The following is a 19,651-nucleotide window of genomic DNA, read 5'->3' as shown; positions in this document are numbered from 1 at the left end:
CACACAGTCACTCACGCCCAGCACAGCACACGGATCAGGAAAGGACGAAGAGGAAGAGAGAGAGAGAGAGGAGGGGAGACTAGATCACAGTATTTCGGATTAGCCGCATCAGCTATGAACAACCACCACCACGTCAAGTAGTAGAAGTAAAAACGGAGCTTTCACACCACACAACGCGTCGAGGATGAGCGGCACCGCAGCGGCCACCGGATCGGCTTCTTGCCGCTTCGCCCACTATTTTGTTGTGTGTGGACTGGACGCGGAGACGGGCCTGGAGCCGGACGATGGAGCAGGTACAACCGGTCAACACAACACGAGAGAAAGAGACTGCTGCACACTGCAGGAAAACACAGCTGAGCGTCGGTTGCATGACAGTCGTTTTCATCAACATAGCTACACTGCTTCATTTGCCATAGGCCCTGAATGTATGTATGTGTGCGGGGGTGACACCAATTTAAATATGTTTTCATTGGACGCCACAAAGGCTTGTTGACAACATGATGTATCAGCAAGCACAGTATGTGGAATAACATAGCCTACAATTTTTTTTTACAAAAGATAATTCATTTTACATGAATGTCATCAGGATTAGGTTGGTCGATGCTGTTTGTTTTGTAACATATTTCTGAACAGACATGACTGTTCTGTATTTTTGTGTATGTAAATGGTTAAAAACACAAATCCAAGAAAATTACTATTTCCCTATCAACAAGAAGCTGTTTAAGTTTAATTTATATTATATTGATATTATTCTATTTCCATTTAGTCTTGTCCTTTTTGTTTTGCCTCTGCTTGCGGGAAAACCCCATTGCTGTTCCCTGTTCCCTGTTTTGATCATATTTTCAGCACAGTATTATAAGTCAGCTGGGAAAATATAGCTTCTTTGGTTTCTGCAAGTCATCCGCTGCTACACCTGGATGAGGAGGAACACAGCAGAGAACGGGCTGAACAGAGGCAGGAGGACAACACCACCATCATCTGCCCAAATAGAGCTGGAGCACAGATCCAGGCAGTAGTTCATGGATAACACAGGGCCGTGTGAGCGTGTGTGTGTGTGTGTGTGTGTGTGAGAGGGCGAGCGTCCTCATTACTCTGCTGCGTGTGTCAAAAAGCTCTGATTATCTCAGTCCAGCTCTCTTATCGTTCCCACGGCCCCGGGCAGGAGACCTGTGTGTCCTTTATTACCAAAAGCTTAAAGGTTGCGGAGCAGGTTAAAGGAAAAACGGATGCAGTATTGCTGGTGGATGTGGGGGGTTGCTATGGTGATGACTGCTGCAGTGAGGGGGCTTGTGATGGTTTTTATTTGTGGTGGGTAGTAGGATGGCATTGTTAAGACATGGATGCAGAGATTGTGGTGTTTTCCTCCACACCGAGGTGTTGACACTCGGCTCTGTGAAGTGAGGACAGAAGTCATCACCATGGAGCTCGTTCTCTCTCTGTGTGTGCGTGTGTGTGACAGTTCCCCGTCAACAACAGCAACACTTTAATGTGTCTTCCAGGTTTGACAAACAATAGTCACACCCTGTATTCTCCTTGTCTTCTCTGTGGCAGCTCATGTAGAGCACGTCCTCAGGGGGAAGATGGAAACCAGACATGTCTGACCCTGCTTGTTTGTTTTTGCCTCTTTCAGCCAAATGTCTGTTGAATAACAACACCAAAAAAAAAAAAAAAAACTCAGATAAGACAAAATGTGAATTTAGGACAAGCTGTGTTTGATGTAGGGGCTCATAGCTCTGCTGCAGATTAGTTAGTGCTGTAACTAACCAGGGAGGACTTTGATAGCTGGCTCCCTGCAGCGAGTGACAGCACCACTGGCTAGTATATCTGAGCTTTACCAATCTGCTTATGTAACAGCAGGTCATCTCAGATCCACTGCAGCAGAGGGCTCTGATCCTTTCAAGGGATTTTTGCTTTGTCTGTGTGAATTTTTTTTATTTTTTTTATTTTTATATAATCCTTGCACATACAGTATATCACATGAGCTGCAGTGGAGCAATAGATGTTTGTTCCTCACGTGCACTGGCCTCAAGTGTTTCTGTGAGGTCATACAGTATCTCTTTCTGCATGTGTAATTAGTGCATGCCCACAGCGAGACAATCTGCTCTTGTTGGCTTCTCAATAGATGCCACTGTGTTTTCTGCAGCCTAATCAAATTTCACATGACGTTGTCTGTTTGAATGCTGAATGGCCGAGGCTTCAGCCCCTGTTCAGGCCAGATGACCGTCACAGGGGGATGACATCGGCGGAGGGCGCAAACTCCCTGACCAAAACGTTTGAGAGCTGTGCTATTTGGAGGTGTATGTATCTTGCACTTGACTTATTAATACACATGCTGCTTGTGCGCAGAATATCCAGCCTGGGCTGTTTTATTTTTAGGCACTCAGCACTTACTTTTATTGTGTATTTTAAGCAAATGAGCCCAGCACCACGTCGGTGTCTCAGGCTGAGATGAAAAGCAAAATTTGTCATTTTTTCTTGTATGGTTCACCTTCAGTGGGCAGACGAGTCTGTAATGCAAAGACAGTCTGGTTTAAACTGTTTGAGCCAAAAAGGAACAACTTCCCATCAGTCAGTGTCAGCTGACGTTTGCTGTCATTTTAATCTCCTTCCACTTCCTATGTCTGTCCTCATCTACTCATGTAATGATGTGATGAATTGTGCGATGGGGGTAGTAAAGCTGGTGAATAAGACAGATGTACCTTTATGGAGGTTCAATCATCCCTGATGAAGAGCTCCTGTTTTAGGGATGGATGGTCATGTGGGACCAATAAATCTTTGTGATGAATGTCTTAAAGGTTTAATACATATAAAATATTGTTATTTTATCCACAAAAAAACACAGATAATATTGATATTAACAGTGACACTGATAAGGACTGTAAGTCCTGAAGATTAGTAACAATTAGTTGATTCACTGACCAAAAATGAAGCTGGAATGATTTTTTAAACGTATTATTAAGAAATGGTTTAAAACCATGTTTTGCAAATATTAATTAGTTGCAGCATTTTAATTGTGACTTCTGTGATAGCAAACTGAATATGTTTGGGTCTGGTTTTTTGGACTACCAGGCAGACGAAACAGTCTGTCATCTGACATCTTAGACTCTTTGTAATTAATTAATCTGAAACCAATCATTACTTAATGATGTAAAGTGTTACAACACAACAGCTCCTATACAATTGCATGTTTGTGTGCGTTTGTTCCTGCTAATTACAGCTGCACTGAAACAGACATTTAAGCTGTCAAACCTCCCTCCTGCTCTTGTGTGAATTTTTTTTGTACAAACTCTACGGTGGGAGCTTGAGTCAGGTTGTGCCTGGGTCTTCAATTGGACCCCCCCCCCCCTCTGAAGCTCAGGCTTGACGCAACAGCTGACGAGCTTCGTCTGATGGCCGTCTTCTAGGCCTCGGCGGATGTGGCTACCATGGCAACTAGGTGTCCTTGTGCGAGGCTTGATTCTGCCTCTCAGCGCCAGCACCAATTTGTTTCCTTAGCAAAGTACATTGTCCCTCCATCTAGTCACTGTGATCCATTAGCTACGGTCTCCCACCTACGACTTTGACTCAGTTTAAGCTGAAGTGCTGCCTCCTCCTGCCTCCTCCAGTTCCTTCTGTGCGTCATCCAGTAGGCAGGATCAGTGGAGATCCCTGAGTGGTGAGTGAGAGCGTCAACGCTGGCAGCCCAGAGAGGACTTTAGTTTGCCATTTGCAGGTGGTTTTGTTCCTGTAATGCAAGTTAAAACAGGAATTTAGTCAATTCACGACAGCTTTGTGAAATGGGGAGCATGGTGAAGAGCACTGTTCAAGGGCATCCCCCTCAGATAGTGGATGAATAATAAAAGCACTTCATTCACTACTGTCAGTCGATTACACACTCCGAATCATACACACACTGCGCATTTCTATTCTCCGCTCTCCCTTTTTTTCAGCAGCTCCTCTTTGTCCACTCTTCGTCACACAGACAGCCCTCTGTATGTAACTGGAGCTGGAAGCTGACACAAGCTGCAGAGATTGAAGAGAGGAGAAACTTGAGCCAGACAGGACAATGCATCAAATATGTGCCTTTGTAGGAATATGTAGAGTTGTTTTTTTCTTGCATGCGCCGCAAATTCGACCCCTTCGTGTACATGAAGTTATTGTTGTATAGAAATGTCAAATCCCTCATCCTGAGCCCTGAAAGCTTTGGATGCATTAAAAAAAAGCAGCATATTTCAGTCCATGAGATGTGAAGGGTTTCGTGCTGCAGAGTGTCAAGGATGAGGGGTGTTGCACCACTATGCCAGTCTATCGCTATGGTAATGAGTTGTGTTACATAACTCTTGGAAGGGTTTTCCCTCCTCGCTCACGAAGGGTCCTTGCTGACAACAACAGATTAAGTTGTTTTTTTGTTTTTTTTGTATCGGTGTCAGACAAGGTCATTCAGTCCGAGCTTTTTCATAAATCAAAACTGCTGTCAAATTTCTGACCTTTCTGTCTCATGAGGATTTATCATTCAACAGGAATGAAGGTCAAAGATCACTTTGCACTAATATTATAATGACATAACACTCTTGTTTTTTTGTCTGTTTGTCTGTGTCAGGTGAAAGCTTTGAGCAGAGCCCCATTCGACGGTCCTTCAAGTCAAAGGTTCTGGTGCACTACCCTGAAAACACAGACAGGAACCCTTTCAATAAAGATGCTGTCAACATGGTGAGGACTTGGACTGCACATATTTGCTTCTCTTCAGCACTAGTGGCTTTATCCCACAACAATAAAAATGATAAACAAATGATAAGCCGTGCCTGTTTGTAGGATAAACATGTCCTCGCTTTTTCAGAAAAGTGAGTAACTCTGTGAAAAAAATATGATAAAGAAATCAGTGTAGTGAGACCCATGTATCTGGAGCTTGTTTTCTACCTCTAACAGGCTTTTCACTGTCCTTTCTTTATCTACATATATTTGTTCTCTTCTGAAAAAGCAGATCAGGATGATAAAAGGATAAACCTCTAAAAAACTAGCTGCAGTCGGACAAAATCAAGTTTATTTCTGTGTCTTCCATCCATGTTAAAAATTGTTTTAACAGCTTTTTAGAAACAGTATTCAAACATGATTTTTCTAAAGAGTTTTAATGTAATTTTATTGGTGTTTCAGACCTAAAAACACTAAAATTGTAGGATTTTTGCACATAAATTCAGATAACATTGTTGACAGTAAATTATTCTAAATGCCCACTTATGTTTTCTCCTTCTCTCCGTTCCTAATCACCTTCTCTTCAGCTCTGTATGCCGAGGGGTCTGTCTTTCCGCACTCAGGCAGACAGACTGGATTCTCAGTTCCACTCCTTTACAATTTCTTCTGACGACGGCACGCGTTCGTACGGCTTCGTCCACACCTTCTACGAGGAGGTGATCGGTCCTCAGATCATCACAGCCATGCAGACTCTGTATCAGATGCACCAAGTGGAGCGTCAGTCCTCCTCATCGGCCTCCTCTCCCTCCTCCTCGTCTTCATCCGCCTCCTCGCCCTCCACTTCCAGCATGGACTCTCTTGTGAGCAGCTTGGATGAGTCAGACGTAGAGTCCCTGGTCGGGGTTTCCGGCTGCTTCAGCTGTGCGGGCTCCTTCGATCCGGCACGTGACACCCTGTATGTGTCCAAAGCTCTCTGCCTGCTGACGCCGCTCCCGTTTCTTCAAGCTTCACGTCAGTTCCTGTCTCAGCTGCACCAGGCTGTGACGTCGCACACGGCCCCGCCTCTTCCTCTGGAGAGCTACATCCACAACATCCTGTACGAGGTTCCCCTGCCTCCGCCTGGCAGGTCGCTGCGGTTCCACGGGGTGCAGGGGCCCATCGTGTGCCAGCGGCCAGGCCCGGGGGAGCTCCCGCTGGGGGAATATCCTCTCGGAGAGGCTTTCTCCTTGCTGGGAGTCGACAATATGGTGCAGCTGCTCACCTGTGCGTTCCTGGAGACACAAGTCCTACTGTGCTCCCAAGGTAAACACGACATTCACAATTCAGCATGTTTGAAATCAAAGGAAGATATTATTAAAACACATCAGTATAAGAAGTTTGAGGACAACATATGTGTGATGATATTGACAACAATATGAATCAATATCTATCACCATTTCGGGAATTTAGTAATACCAATAGTGAAGCAGCTGTTTTTATTTGTAGCATTTGATATCATCCATAACATCTTTTCCTGTTAAAAGGGTTTTCTCGGGAGTTTTTCCTCAGTGGATGTGAGGGTCTAAGGGCAGAGGATGTTATCATGATGCTGTGTAAAGCGCTTTGAGACAAACTGTTTGTAAAAACGGGCTGTACAAATAAAATTGCCTTGCCTTGCCTAACATAACATTAGCAAACTTTATTGGAAATATACACAGCATAAGACATGGTGCAAGATTAAGCTAAATATATAAAGATGCATCAATAAACTAATTAGTATACTCACAGTAATAACTTGACAGGTCAATCTGAGTACTGCAGAGAAAGTTGCACTGATGGTCCATGTTTCTCTCCTCAGAATACCAGCGATTGATGACAGTGGCCGAGTGCGTCACCACCTTGCTGTTCCCTTTCCAGTGGCAACACATCTACCTGCCCATTGTTTCTGGACCGCTACATCACCTGCTGGATGCTCCTGTCCCGTTTATGATGGGCATCCAGCGCAGAGAAGGAGCCCAGCGAACCAATCTCCACCTACCACACGAGGTACATCGCTGAACAAGTGGCTGATAACGTATAACGCATGTGTTGTTTTGCCTGCGAATGTGCCAGTCAGTATTTCAGGATGCAGAAATTTCATTCGACAGTGACACAAAAAGATAACTGAAACCCTCTTACAGCCCCTCGCTGGTCTCCTCTGCCTGCATGAAAATGTTCCCTCTGCTTTGTCAAGCAGAGATGATACATATCCTCAGACCTCCCAACCCCCCACCCCCCCTCTCGCCTTCAAATCCAGCCCTGCAACTGAGATCACTTCATGCTGCATGAATATCTCACTGGAGCCTCTTTGAAGTTTCCCTGCCCCAGAAAAGAAGCAATAGAAAGACAGCTCGGAGGGATGAAAGCAAAAACACAGAGCATGAGAGATCCAGAATAATGGGGCTCACTGAATAATTAATGGAAATTAGGGATCACCACTTATTTCTTGAGTTGTGCAATTTGACGAGAATGGGAAATATTTTAATCACACTGATAATAATTCGTTGGAATTGATCAGAGCAGCAATAAATCTACAGTTTGGTTTAGGTGGAGAAGAAGAATTAGGTAAACAGTTTGATCATATTGTTAAAATCAAACATGTTTGTGAGAGTTTTTGCTTCTTTTCCCCTTATTTCTTTGGCTAAAAGAGCTGACGACAAGACATGAAGGAACAAGTGGAGACATAAATTAGGAGGATGGGGCTGCACAGTGTAGGTTGCCAGGGTTAGACCATGTTTGCCTCTTTCCACTCGCATCTCCCAACTTCCCCTGAGGCTATAAACCGACTGCCCGAGGTCACTTTTGAAGGTCGTGATGCTGCTGACTGCGCTCTGCTCTGCTCTGCTGCTGCTTACAGAGGCAGTTTTTTTTTTCCTTTTTAAATCGGCGCCTGTCTTTCGCACAAAGTTGTGTTACTCATTGCTCAGCAGCTTCCTTATGCACAGGTTTCTGATGTTGTTTGCAGGTGTGAAAGCCTGAGGCAGCACAATCCCTCCTGTTGCAGTGATAGCAGTAATCTTTAGATAATTCTTCACATGCTAACGTCCTGCGAGGGCTTATCGCGGCGAAATGCTAAGAATCTATTTGTGAATTGTAAATCTTCATTTCTGATCTTAATTGGATGTTAAAGCTCAGCTACTCTGTCTACAGGAGATGAATAAGAGTCAGTGCGTCGTGACTGGATACATCTATTCTAGTTATCTGATGGAGGAGCCAGTTGAACAGTCGTGTTTGTCTCCTGCTCCTACACAGGCCAATCTTTGCTTTGTGGACATCGACAACCACTGTGTCGAAGTCCCCGAGGGCCTCCCCGTGTTTCCGGACCAGACAGAGCTAATCCAGGAGCTGAGTGAGGTTCTGCTGCGTTTTGGGGTCCCACCACAGGGCGGAGTGACCACCAAGCCCACCACCACCACCACCACCAACACCACCATCCCCACCACCCCCACCATCCCTTCCCCCCGCATGAGCAGCCTGGTGCTGGAGGATCTGATGGAGGACAGAAGGAACGGGAACCTCGGAGGTGAAGAGCTGGCAGTGCTGGAGAGGCTGCAGGCTCTGGCGCGGAGGTGCGGGGGAGGGAAAGTTTCAGAAGGCGGGAAGACGCTGGGACGTGAGTTTGAAGAGGAGGATGAAGAGTTGAAGGCCGCGAAGCTGAACATTCAGCTGAGGGAGGTGTTCGCCGGACGCTTTGCTGCCATGTTTGGCAGGTACGACGATTTCGTCATCCACAGCGCTCTGGACCTGGACTCTTGGTTGAGCAACAGAGAGGGGACGTTCAACTTTGACAAGGTGCTTCATTTATCATGTTTATTAGACAATCTGTGGTGATTTTAATCGTGTTAACTCATGGCTTCCACTGTTTCAGGGTTCCTTCCTGTCGGTTCAGCCCACGTCCCACTTGCGCTTCTTGTCTCGATTCCTGGAGACGTCCATGTTTTCTTCTTTTGTGGACGGGAAGGTGATATCTCGCTGGGCGGATAGAGAGCCACTGCAGCAGCTGTTTGACAACCGTCTGGAGAAGGAACGACTGTACGACACAGACAAAGACTCCTACAACTGTCACTACAGGAAATGCACCACGCTCTTTGAGTCAGGTTTGTGAGTGTACTCATTATCAAAAGCGGACATGCACATTCTTGCAAAATGCATAAAATATTGTTTAATATATTCCAACATGCTCAAACACAAAGCAAACATGCATGCAAAAAGCATTCAAGCATGTTTGGTGTAGTGTTTCAGTTGATATCCCATGCACTCTCTCAACAGGAAAGACCTAATCTAACTTGACATAATTTCCATACAGTAGATTTCATCTGAGGGAGATGAGCAAGTCTATTGCCTCTGGAGACAGACAGTGACAAATACACAACTGAAAGTGCGTGGCATTTTAAAAAGTAGCAAACCAAGAGTAGCAGTGGGTTGTTTTCACCGTTTTCTGCATTTTGCTGTAGCTTGAAATCCCAACTGATCATTGAGCAGAAGGATGTGATTGAAGGGGTGGATGCCAGACTTTGCAGAGGGTATCTGCAAATATGTTGCCATCTGTCCTTCTGTTTGGGTTTATGTGTCGATTATGTTGCTTGGCCCTTCTGAAAGTACAGTTTCTCTCTCTCCTTTGTAATAAGCCCACAGGACCTTGCTTCAACTCTTCTTAATGGGTCTCTGAACACTAAAAAGGTAGCATAAGATTAGGTATGAGGGGGAAATATGGAAGGATGAGAGAGGGATGAACTAAATCATATGATGGAGGATGAACATTATATAAGAGGAGGGCTTTGTGCCCTGTGAAAAAAACCTCCTGCTTTGAAGCCCTGCCAGCTCACTGCAGAAACTGCCCCGCACACATCTCAGCCTGCCTGTGTCATAATTCACATTTATGCCTCTGAGATGTTTTTTGCATTACATTATGTTTCTAATTTGTCGTGCATCTCCCTGCAGCAAAACAAATTTAGCAGCACTCGACCAGCTTGAATACCAGTCTGTGTTTGTTTCTGCAGCCCAGGCAACTGAGCGCAGACTGCTGAAGGCCGACCACACAGCCATACACCCCCACCTGCTGGACATGAGGATCGGCCAGGGTCGCCACCAGCCGGGATACTTCCCTAAGCTGCAGGCCGATGTGCTCGCACAGGGACAACACACCAACAAGTGAGACTTCAGAAAACCTTGTACCCAAAGCCCCGGGAACACTTAATGGGGGTGCCTCCTGGTTTTACAAAGAGTAGTTCAACTAACCTTAAAATAAGATTTTTGTGATTAAAACAATATATCCACCACATTCAGTTTAGGTGAAAACTAACAAATATTATTACAAATTGGTGTGATGCTTATGTTTTGCAATTGTACTGTATATCCTAATAAACAGATTATCTAGCTAAAATTATTTACAAACAGTTGAAGTAGTTAGCTTAAAGTTACCATCTCTACCTAAAGCTAATGAATAAATATTGAAAAGGTCCTGTTCCTGTTGCACCAAGAATTTGACCTATATTGACAATTGAATTCTATGAAAAAAATCTATGGTAACAATATAAACTTTTATGTAAATAATATTTGTCAGTAATGGTGTTAAAAATCTATCTGAGGTTGGTAACCAGAGGCACTGTGCTTGGATATCATTACATGTTGTTGCCAGGGTCTACCAAAATACACAAACATGATTTAAATGCGGCACAACGGCTGCACCCACTTGAAATGTTATCTGTGTGAACAGGTGGTCCAGTCGAGTGACAGCATCACGCCGGGCTGACCCCAAGAGATCGATGATGACCGATCACTCAGGAGTGGACAATGAACAGAGACAGGTACTTTTCATGGGTAAACAAACACAGATACACAAATTAAAACTCTCGGTGCTCGATGAGGATTATGTCTGATTTATTACCTTTTTGTTTATTCAACAGAAGTACACATTTACTAGGAAGAACCTCCGTCAGTCCAAGCTACTTGACCCGTCACCTCAAGTCGTCACTGAGACTCACAGAGACTTTGTTGACGGGCTGCTGAGTGAGTGTCGTCTGAAGGTGAGAGCCCTGATACAGTACCGTAAATTTGGGCACCACTGCCACCGATCAACGTTAAAGGGATAGTTCACCCAAAATTGAAATTTCACTCATTATCTACTCACCCTCATGTCGACTAAGGGCTGGGAGAAGTTTCAGAGTTATCCGTGGCTTCTCTGAGTTACAGGGGGTCTCGGCATAGCACTGAATGTCCATATAACGGTTGCAAATGAATACCAACTGTCTTCGTAACAAAAAGACACACCAAAAAACATCCAAATACCTCCATGCTACTCGTATGTAATGTCCGTCTTGTATTGAAGTCCCAAAATGCGAAATTGTCCCGAAAAAATTAAATAAGTCTATATTTCAAGCTTGTTTGTAGCGGAAGCTCCTCTTCCCGATTCATCAAATTTGGACGAACCAGGGTCTGTCCTCTTCCCAGTTAGTCCAAATTTGACGAATCGGGAAGAGGAGCTTCGAGAAGCTTCCGCTACAAAACTAGCTTAAAATATAGACTTATTTCATTTTTTCGGGACAATTTCGCATTTCGGGGCTTCAATACAAGACAGACATTACATACGAGCAGCATGGAGGTATTTGGATGTTTTTTGGTGTGTCTTTTTGTTACGAAGACAGTTGGTATCCATTTGCAACCATTATATGGACATGCACTGCTATGCCGAGACCCCCTGTAACTCAGAGAAGCCACGGATAACTCTGAAACTTCTCCCAGCCCTTAGTCGACATGAGGGTGAGTAGATAATGAGTGAAATTTCAATTTTGGGTGAACTATCCCTTTAAAAGATGAATGCCACTTATTTAATCTTCTATGGTGGGTTTTTTTTTAGACCAAACGGATGCTGATGGAGAGGATGGGGAAGGAAAGCGTGGAACTTGGTCAGGGAGAAGCCAACATCACAGGCCTGCAGGAAAACACACTCATCCACGGTCTGTGTGACCTACTGGAGAGAACCTGGGGCCACGGTCTGCAGCTGAAACAGGTCAGACACACGAAGATGTCTAATTTAACATGCTCTACAGATGACCTACAGAAATATCTCATGTAAACAAATTCACATCACGCGCATGAACACAAAGAGATGACTGTGTGAACTGGTTCAGTCTTGACAAGCGTGTTTTTTTTTTTTTTTTTCTGAACAGGGGAAGTCGGCTCTTTGGTCCCATCTGCTTCACTACCAGGCGGCCCAGGGGAAGATGGAGGCACCGGCTGAATCTCCAGGTCAGAGCACAGCACAGATCTAACTGTTTGTTGTTCTTATCGTATCTTGTGTAAATCACTGATCTAAAAGTGGACTGATGGTTGGTGTTAAATTCACTACCTGTGTAGGATCTAACACTTCAGACCAGAGAACGTTTGACGATGGCACTCAGCTCCTGAGAGGATCCTTAATACAAGACATGAGGTAATAAGAGAAAATATGCATGTTTTAAAGGGGACATATTATGGAAATATCACTTTTTGAAGCCTCTTTCACATGTATTTGGGTGTTTGTCTTGCCTTCCGGCCCCCACAATGTGAGAATTGACAAAAACATCTGTAATGTTCAGGCTCCCTAGGTTGAAATCCACATGGTTTTATGAGCTGTTCCCTTAGTTGTCTTCCAGTGATGTAACTAGTTTTCGAATGTACATAACCTCACCCCTACCTGGTACCAGTAGAAGGGGCGGGGCGGGGCAAGCAGTGGTTCATTTGCATTTAAAGGGACAGGCACTGAAACCAGCCGTTCTGATCAGAGTGGATGAAAAGAGCTGTGATTTTTGATCCTTGGGGTATTTTGACGAAAGCATGTCACAGAAATGTCTTTAAGGGGCGGTGTTTAGCTCAGTTGGTAGAGCACCCGCCCCATGTGTAGAGGCTATAGTCCTCGCTGCAGGCGGCCCCGGTTCGAGTCCCGCGCCGGACGGCCCTAACCTGCGTGTCATTCCCCCCCTCTCTGCCTCCCACTTCCTGTCACACTCTGAACTGTCCTATCTAATAAAGGCATGAAAAGCCCAAAATATACTTAAAAAAAAGAAAGTCTTTAAGACACCTGGGATTTTTTTTAATTTGTGGAAAAGGGGCATAATATGTCTCCTTTAATTTTGTCAGACGATGAACAAAATACTTAAAGGGTCATTAAATGCAACCTTATAAAAAAGGCTGAATGTTAGTGCATGTTTCTGACTGCTCGTCACATCTTCTGTTGTCTAGGTTTATCCAGACGATGAGTGAGTGTATGTCAGAGGTGGGTCAGGCCCAGGCCTGGATCCATCTGGCTCTGGAGAAGAAAATGCTTTCCCATCACCTTAAAGAGCTGCTTACAAACCAGGAGCTGCTCAGGTCACAATTCACTCATACAGTAGCTCAGCTTTTACTCAGATTAAATTTACGTTAAGTGCTGTAACTTTGACTGACATTTTGTTTTACTCTCTCGCACCCCCTCTCCCCCGACAGGCAGCTGTATAAACCTCATGCATTCCTGCTGTGTGAGGAAGAGAGAGAGCAGTTTTTGTTCCACCTGCTCTCCCTTAACACTGTGGACTACCTCTGTTTTACGCGGGTCTTCACCTCCATCAGTAAGTCCTGTAAACTTTAACAACAAAGTTGTAGAATTTTTATGGGAGCTTTATAGCCTGCAAAGACCCTTACAAAATTTGCTTCTGGTTGTGTCTGCATTTTACAACACCCACCCCCACACCGAAATGTATGCAACTCAAAGGTTACAGACTAGAATCCACCAACACTGGAAAACCCTGTTTATTTTAGTTGTACAAGTTGAAGTGTGAAGGTCATGACTAAAACGTTGTGTCTCTCCAGATATTTCGTACCGTGTTGTTATAATACCCATGAAGAAGCTGAGCATTGCAATGGCGACAGTGAACCCCTGGGTGTGTGTGTCGGGAGAGCTGGGTGATTCAGGCGTGAGACAGATCGTGAAGAACACACAAGAGATTTATTTCCAGGTTTGTACGAGAACCTCAACACTGATGTGATATCACAACACACTGACCAAGCAGAGCGATCTGAGAGCTGATGTTGATGCTTTGCCGTGTGGTCGGTGCTTTTCGTTTCAGTGTAAGAACCTGGGCAGGCTGAGCACTCTGCAGCTGGGGCAGGAGAACTCCGGTTTACTGGCCAAGTGTCTGATCGACTGTGTGATGGTCTACAATGAGATCACTGGACACACCTACAAGTAAGAGCTATATCAGCAAACATGTACAACAAATGTTTACGAGCAGCAGCTCCCTGTGTGGGTTTGTGTATAAGATACAGTGATGACTAAATGACTGAGAAAACTGCTTTATCTTTATCACATAACATGTAGTGATGATAACATTATGTAGATATGGAAAAATAAATGACTACATGTTCACTATGATTTAGTATCTATCTGGTTCTTCTCTGCAAGTTTATTTAATACCGTATTGTCATAAATTGAAACCAGCTAATGCGTAATAGTACAGTAAATAAATCTAAAGATATAGTATTTTCATTAATCTAAATTATATGCAATTTGTAATATATTGTATTTAACGTACGAAACCAAAAGTGTGCCTCCTGATAATATTTAGAAAAGGAGGTGTGTGTGTGCGCTGTGGACCCACAGTACGCTGCACTCGCTGATTAGAACAGATGGTCCTCACATAACCCATGTCCTTGTATAATGAATTGCATTATTATTTTCCGTGTTGAATATAATGAAACGCTGTGTCCTCTTTCAATTTCAGGTTCCCGTGTGGCCGATGGCTGGGGAAAGGTGTGGGTGACGGCAGCTTGGAGAGAGTGCTCATTGGGCAGCTGGTGTCACCTGGTGGAGAGGAGGATGCTGGACGGTGGACAGGGACGCCTCCGGAGCTGGCCTCTCCTTCTCAGAGTGTGCGGACAGTGCTGGGGTCTCTTGGCAGCCGAAGCAGTACGTACTGACAAAGAACGCATTCTTTAGTACAATAGCTGACCTACTTGTTAGTAAGCTCACCCACAATAACAGATTCTGCTCCTGTATCACCTTTCTATTTCGGCCTTGTTCTCTCTCCTCCTCGTGTTTGTCATCGCTCATCCTCATGTTTCTGTATCTGTAACTATCCTACATTTATATTTTCAGGAATGCAGTCTGCGGAAGTACATGAGGACATGAGGGAGGCTGCAAATAATCTTGTTAAACATTTCCACAAACCCGAACAAGAGGTATGTGACTGTAATAGCGAGTGTGCCCCCTGCGATTCAGTTCTTGCATTCGTTTAACCTCTTAGCTCAAACAGCTAAAAGAAGGGGAGAAAATGGCCAATGCAGAGACGAGCGTGTGGTGTGTTATTTTTATCTCCAACACGCTTCATTACGCCGGCTTCTCCAGCCTGGGCCTCATTTGTGTGTCAGACTATCAGACTAGACTCTCTCATCTCAAACAGCAAGTTAAAAGCACTGAAGAGAGGAGATGGATCACTTCAGTTCATCTGTAATGGGGACTTGAAGTATTCGTAATAACATCTCTATCACACAAGCATTATTGTACAAGCTCTATCTTGATCTTCACAAATTAAGAAAGAACCTTCTGAAACAACAAAATAAACTTGTTCTCTTTTTTGGGGGGGAAATTGCATATTTTTGTCATTAATATGAGCAGTAACACTTTATAATAAGTACACTATTAAGCATTAGTTAAGCATTAAATACCGAATCCATCATTTATAACACATGAATACTGATTAGTATGTAGTTTATAAACACAGTTAAAATGTTTTACTCATCATTGATAAGCACTAACTGTATTTATAAACTACATACTAATGAGTATTCATGCGTTATAAAGGAAGAATTCACTATTTATTCATGCTTAACTAATGCTTAATAGTGTGTACTTACTATAAAGTGTTACCATACGAGCAGATTTACTGAAGCTGTAAGTTGAGCTTCTTACTTGTAGTGCCTCTGTTAACTCTGGCTTCTTGTTTCTTCTCTCTCAGAGGGGAAACCTGACTGTGTTGTTGTGTGGCGAAGGAGGGCTGGTGCTGTCCTTGGAGAAGTTCCTGCTCCACGGGTTCAAATCCAACCGTCTTTTCCAAAGGAACGTCTTTGTTTGGGACTTTGTCGGTAAGTACCGTGAGCATGAATTCATTACGAGCGTCCGAGAAACAAATGTGATGTTTTACTGCACCTCTCACAGATCCCAATTTCCTGTCTCCATCTAGTGGCAGTGAATATGAGCTTCATATATTCAGTCACATGAAACAAAGCATGATTGATGTGTTTTGATAACAGTCTTACACCATCTGTCTCCGCTGTTTGTTTTTCTTTATGGTCTGTTTTTACATTCCTGTCAGTGTATTTTTGAGTTATGCAATGACTGCATGCCTCACCCTTTCCCACAGAGAAGGCAGTGGTTTCCATGGAGACAGCCGATCAGATGGGTGACCTGCATGGATCGACGCTGACAAAGGGTCCCCCTTGCGACTCACTGTGCCACTATGTCAACGCCATTAATGCTTCACCCCGAAACATCGGGAAAGAGGGCAAGTTCCAGCTGTTCGTCTGCCTGGGAATCAGGTGAGTGTTTTTCATCGTAAAAATGACGGTTCAGAAACTCAAGACTGAAAGAGTAACTCTGCACAACATCCTGATACATTTACTAAAACCTCACTCTGTTTTATGTCTAAAAGACAGCAGAATACATTATGTGTGTACCGCTGTATTGGCAATCAGTAGTACACTACTTTAGTGATGCTTCATGGGACACTGTGAGTCCACCACACATTATATGGTCAATCCTACTATACGTTCAGATGGCACTACAAAATGACCAAACTCTCTATGTAGTGGACTATGTAGGGAGTAGCAGGCGATTTTGGACACAGCCACAGTTTCCCTCTTGGGGCAGTGAGGAAGTAGCCTGCAGCAGGACCGCATGGCTGTTTTCTCTTACTGACCTATTTATGACATACAGCTCAGGGAGGAAACAAATCAGCCCTCTTCCTAATGGTTCGACAGACAAGACAGAAAAATCCTTTATATCTATTCTTATAAAGTGATAAAAGGTTAAAAAAAACAAATGTTGTTTTCAAATAACTTGGGATGTAACTTTCTGTTCTTCAGTTACATGATAATCAACTGCAATGTCAGAAAAGCGAAGAAAAGGAGTCAAAATGCACATTGTGAAATTTAGTCTAAAATCTCTTTCAAATGGAGCAAGACGAATTCATTTGGATAACTGACACGAGCATAACAATCCTTCCTTTTTTGCCTTTGCAAAAAATATGAATATAAATATTGACACAGTGAGAATCAGTAAAGAGAAGGCTTAAGTCAAATCTTAGTGATTTACAGTAGTAGCTTGACATTTCAAGGTGGTGTTTAGCAATATATTAGTAGTGTATTATGTCCAATGCCTATATTGTGTTAATTTAAAGATGATAAGTTAATGTGCCTGTGCTTTGGTTAATGATTTTTTTTAAAAACTGTGAAATCATTGTTATATTTTGACTTCACTGGGTATTTCTGACCGAAAACATAACTGACCTTTTCCTCTCTGTAGGGATCGGCTCCTCTCTCAGTGGCTCCCCCTGTTGGCAGAGTGTCCTCTCACACCACGGACCTACGAGGAGGGGGCTCTTCTGCGGGACCGAGCTTCTGTCCACTCACTGTCTCGCATCCTACACACACTCAATGAGTTCACCATCACCCTGGAGATGGCACTTGTCAAAGGGGTTGACCTCTGACACTGATGGACAAGAACGAATGGAGTGCAACCCGCTGCAGAAATGCTGAAGGGTTCAAATATTCATATTTCCATCTTGTGAGAAAGGGAAGTACATCTAAAGACTTGAGAAATGTGACTTCATCATAAAGAAAACGAACAGTGGACCAGAGGAAGTCACTGATAACTCCAGCTCCAAACATATTGCCTTGTTCACCAATGTAAATGTCTTAGATACTTTATTTGCTTCAGGAAATAGTGAGGTTTTTCCTATGCTTGTTTACACTGTGAAATTCTGTTTCCTCTTGGAGAAATGGAGTCATTCATAATCTCACACCCACAGTAGTTATTTTAACAGCCTACACCATTCACTGTACCTGACCCTAGGACAGCTATAACTCTCCTCTCCTTCTACTGCTGTATTGCTTGCACTTCAATTTTAAACTAAGCACATGCATGGCCAAAATCAGTTTCTTTGTTCGTTTGTTTATGTCTTAGTGTGTTGTGATCTGAAATATCAGGACTCTGGCCTTATTATATAAACATTTTTCTTGACATCATTGAAGATATTAATATACGGATACATATACAACATAAAGATAATGTTCCCATACTATAATATGTTACAAAATGTTATATTATTATGCTCTTGTTATATTATGTAAGGTCTGGCCTGTTTCTCTTTGTTTATTTCAGTTTAAGGTCACATGCTGAGCTGAATAGTGCTCATGAAATCCTCCGTTGGTGAAATGCTGAAACCAAACTGGTGTCCTAATTGTGTCAGTTCAAATAGTCTTTGCCACTTTGTCAGAAAGTTGTTTTCCCCTCTGTCATTGTAAATATTTTTGCTTCATTATATCTTTGATAGAACTGTGGCCATTTGGTATTACGGTAACATGAATTTGTGGCATTTTTCTGTATAAAGGCATCTTGTTTGTGTCTGTGTAAAAACAATAGATCCCACTACGGACACACTTTACTGATTATGTGGATTAATAGTCATGCTGTTTGTTTCTGAACTGTTCAATTGTCTCTGCAAAAATAAGACAATGAATAGAGCACAGGTTCTTAAAAATGCTACGTATTTTGTTGATGTCGCATTTAATTTAACAGTTGAGCAACTGTGAAAATGCCGTCTCCTGCACTCTCCTGCAAGCACTATGTAACCCACAATGACCAAGCCTCTATTATCATTTAAATACAGATTAGAGAAAGCAATAATGAACTGTTATTCATGAAATGTGTTGTCAAAGATTAAAGTTAATATTGACATAACTGGCAAATTGTGGCGTGGGTTTTTATGCTAAATGGCTGGTGTCTGAAAGGATTTGATAAGACTGTGGCAAAATAAACTGTCTTCAAATCCAAAACAAATATTGTGTACTCACCACATAGAATTATCCCATCTGAATTTGTCAAAGAATTATAGTTTTATAGTTTGCTAAATCCAAACAAAGTCAAGATTGCTTGACTGCACTAATGGAAGGGTTTGTTGTCATATCCATTACACCAAAGGAAAACAGCCATGTACACACAGGTTATGACTCAAAGACAAAACAAGCAGTATAATGTGATTCTATTCAATACAAAATATTTTTGTAAAGCTGACCAGGCTGAATTTGTATATGCTCATTCAGTGATTTTTGAAGCTCTGAGGTTGTTTTACATCACATTTTAGTATGAAGGGTTGCAGAGTTTTTTTCAATTTGTTATTGGATTGGATAGCATTTAAGTCTATAATTAACTATGTCACTAATCAGGTCATCTTCCCTTTTGTTTACATGTTACATGTTCCCAAAATACTATATTAGATGTACCAACAAAGGAAGTATATCCTCAGGAATTCTTGTTTGGCGCAATCAATATCCCAAATGCCAGAAAATTTAATTATATTTCAGTTATTACAGTGAAGAAAATGAAAACAGCAAAACCGATTCATTTTCATGTTTTGTGTAACATAATTTGTAACTGTTAAACAATCAATTAATAGCAGTGAAGCGGCAAAGTGGTTTAAGTAAAAGTACCTCAACTTTGTGATGATGTAAGCTACAGTACGTGTACAAACGCAGCGGTTACATACCACCACTGACCGACAGTGTTTACGTCCCAAACTGATGCAGTAGTATAATGTGACAGGAGGGCGACTGGTTGGCTGGTGGTCTGAAGAAGAGACAGTAGTGGCACGGGCGGCTGTTCGCTTTAACTAAGCTGACCGCTGGATGGAGAGAGACCCCGTGTTTCAGTCCCGTTTTATTCCCCCCTAATCTG

The 19,651-nt window shown here is 43.0% G+C and overlaps 1 protein-coding gene across 1 annotated transcript; it reads left to right on the top strand.

Annotated features, from left to right (window-relative positions):
* Positions 1-184: 184 nt before the first annotated feature.
* On the top strand, positions 185-18,552 carry LOC310986834 (DENN domain-containing protein 5B-like; the record flags this gene model as incomplete). Its single annotated transcript, XM_083972923.1, has 21 exons — positions 185-293; positions 4,580-4,689; positions 5,256-5,970; positions 6,506-6,693; positions 7,939-8,478; positions 8,555-8,783; positions 9,687-9,837; positions 10,403-10,493; positions 10,593-10,712; positions 11,543-11,695; positions 11,856-11,934; positions 12,043-12,118; positions 12,907-13,035; positions 13,150-13,271; positions 13,513-13,658; positions 13,770-13,888; positions 14,424-14,608; positions 14,798-14,880; positions 15,657-15,783; positions 16,062-16,236; positions 17,222-18,552. 21 exons carry the CDS (start codon positions 185-187, stop codon positions 17,403-17,405), a joined length of 3,831 nt encoding a protein of 1,276 aa, XP_083829049.1. The 3' UTR covers positions 17,406-18,552.
* Positions 18,553-19,651: the final 1,099 nt, after the last annotated feature.

Source organism: Trachurus trachurus, assembly GCF_905171665.1.
Source record: "Trachurus trachurus genome assembly, chromosome: 6".
Classification (NCBI taxonomy): Eukaryota; Metazoa; Chordata; class Actinopteri; order Carangiformes; family Carangidae; genus Trachurus; species Trachurus trachurus.
Note: the sequence above shows the minus strand (reverse complement) of the source record. Positions and strands in the feature narration are given on the sequence as shown.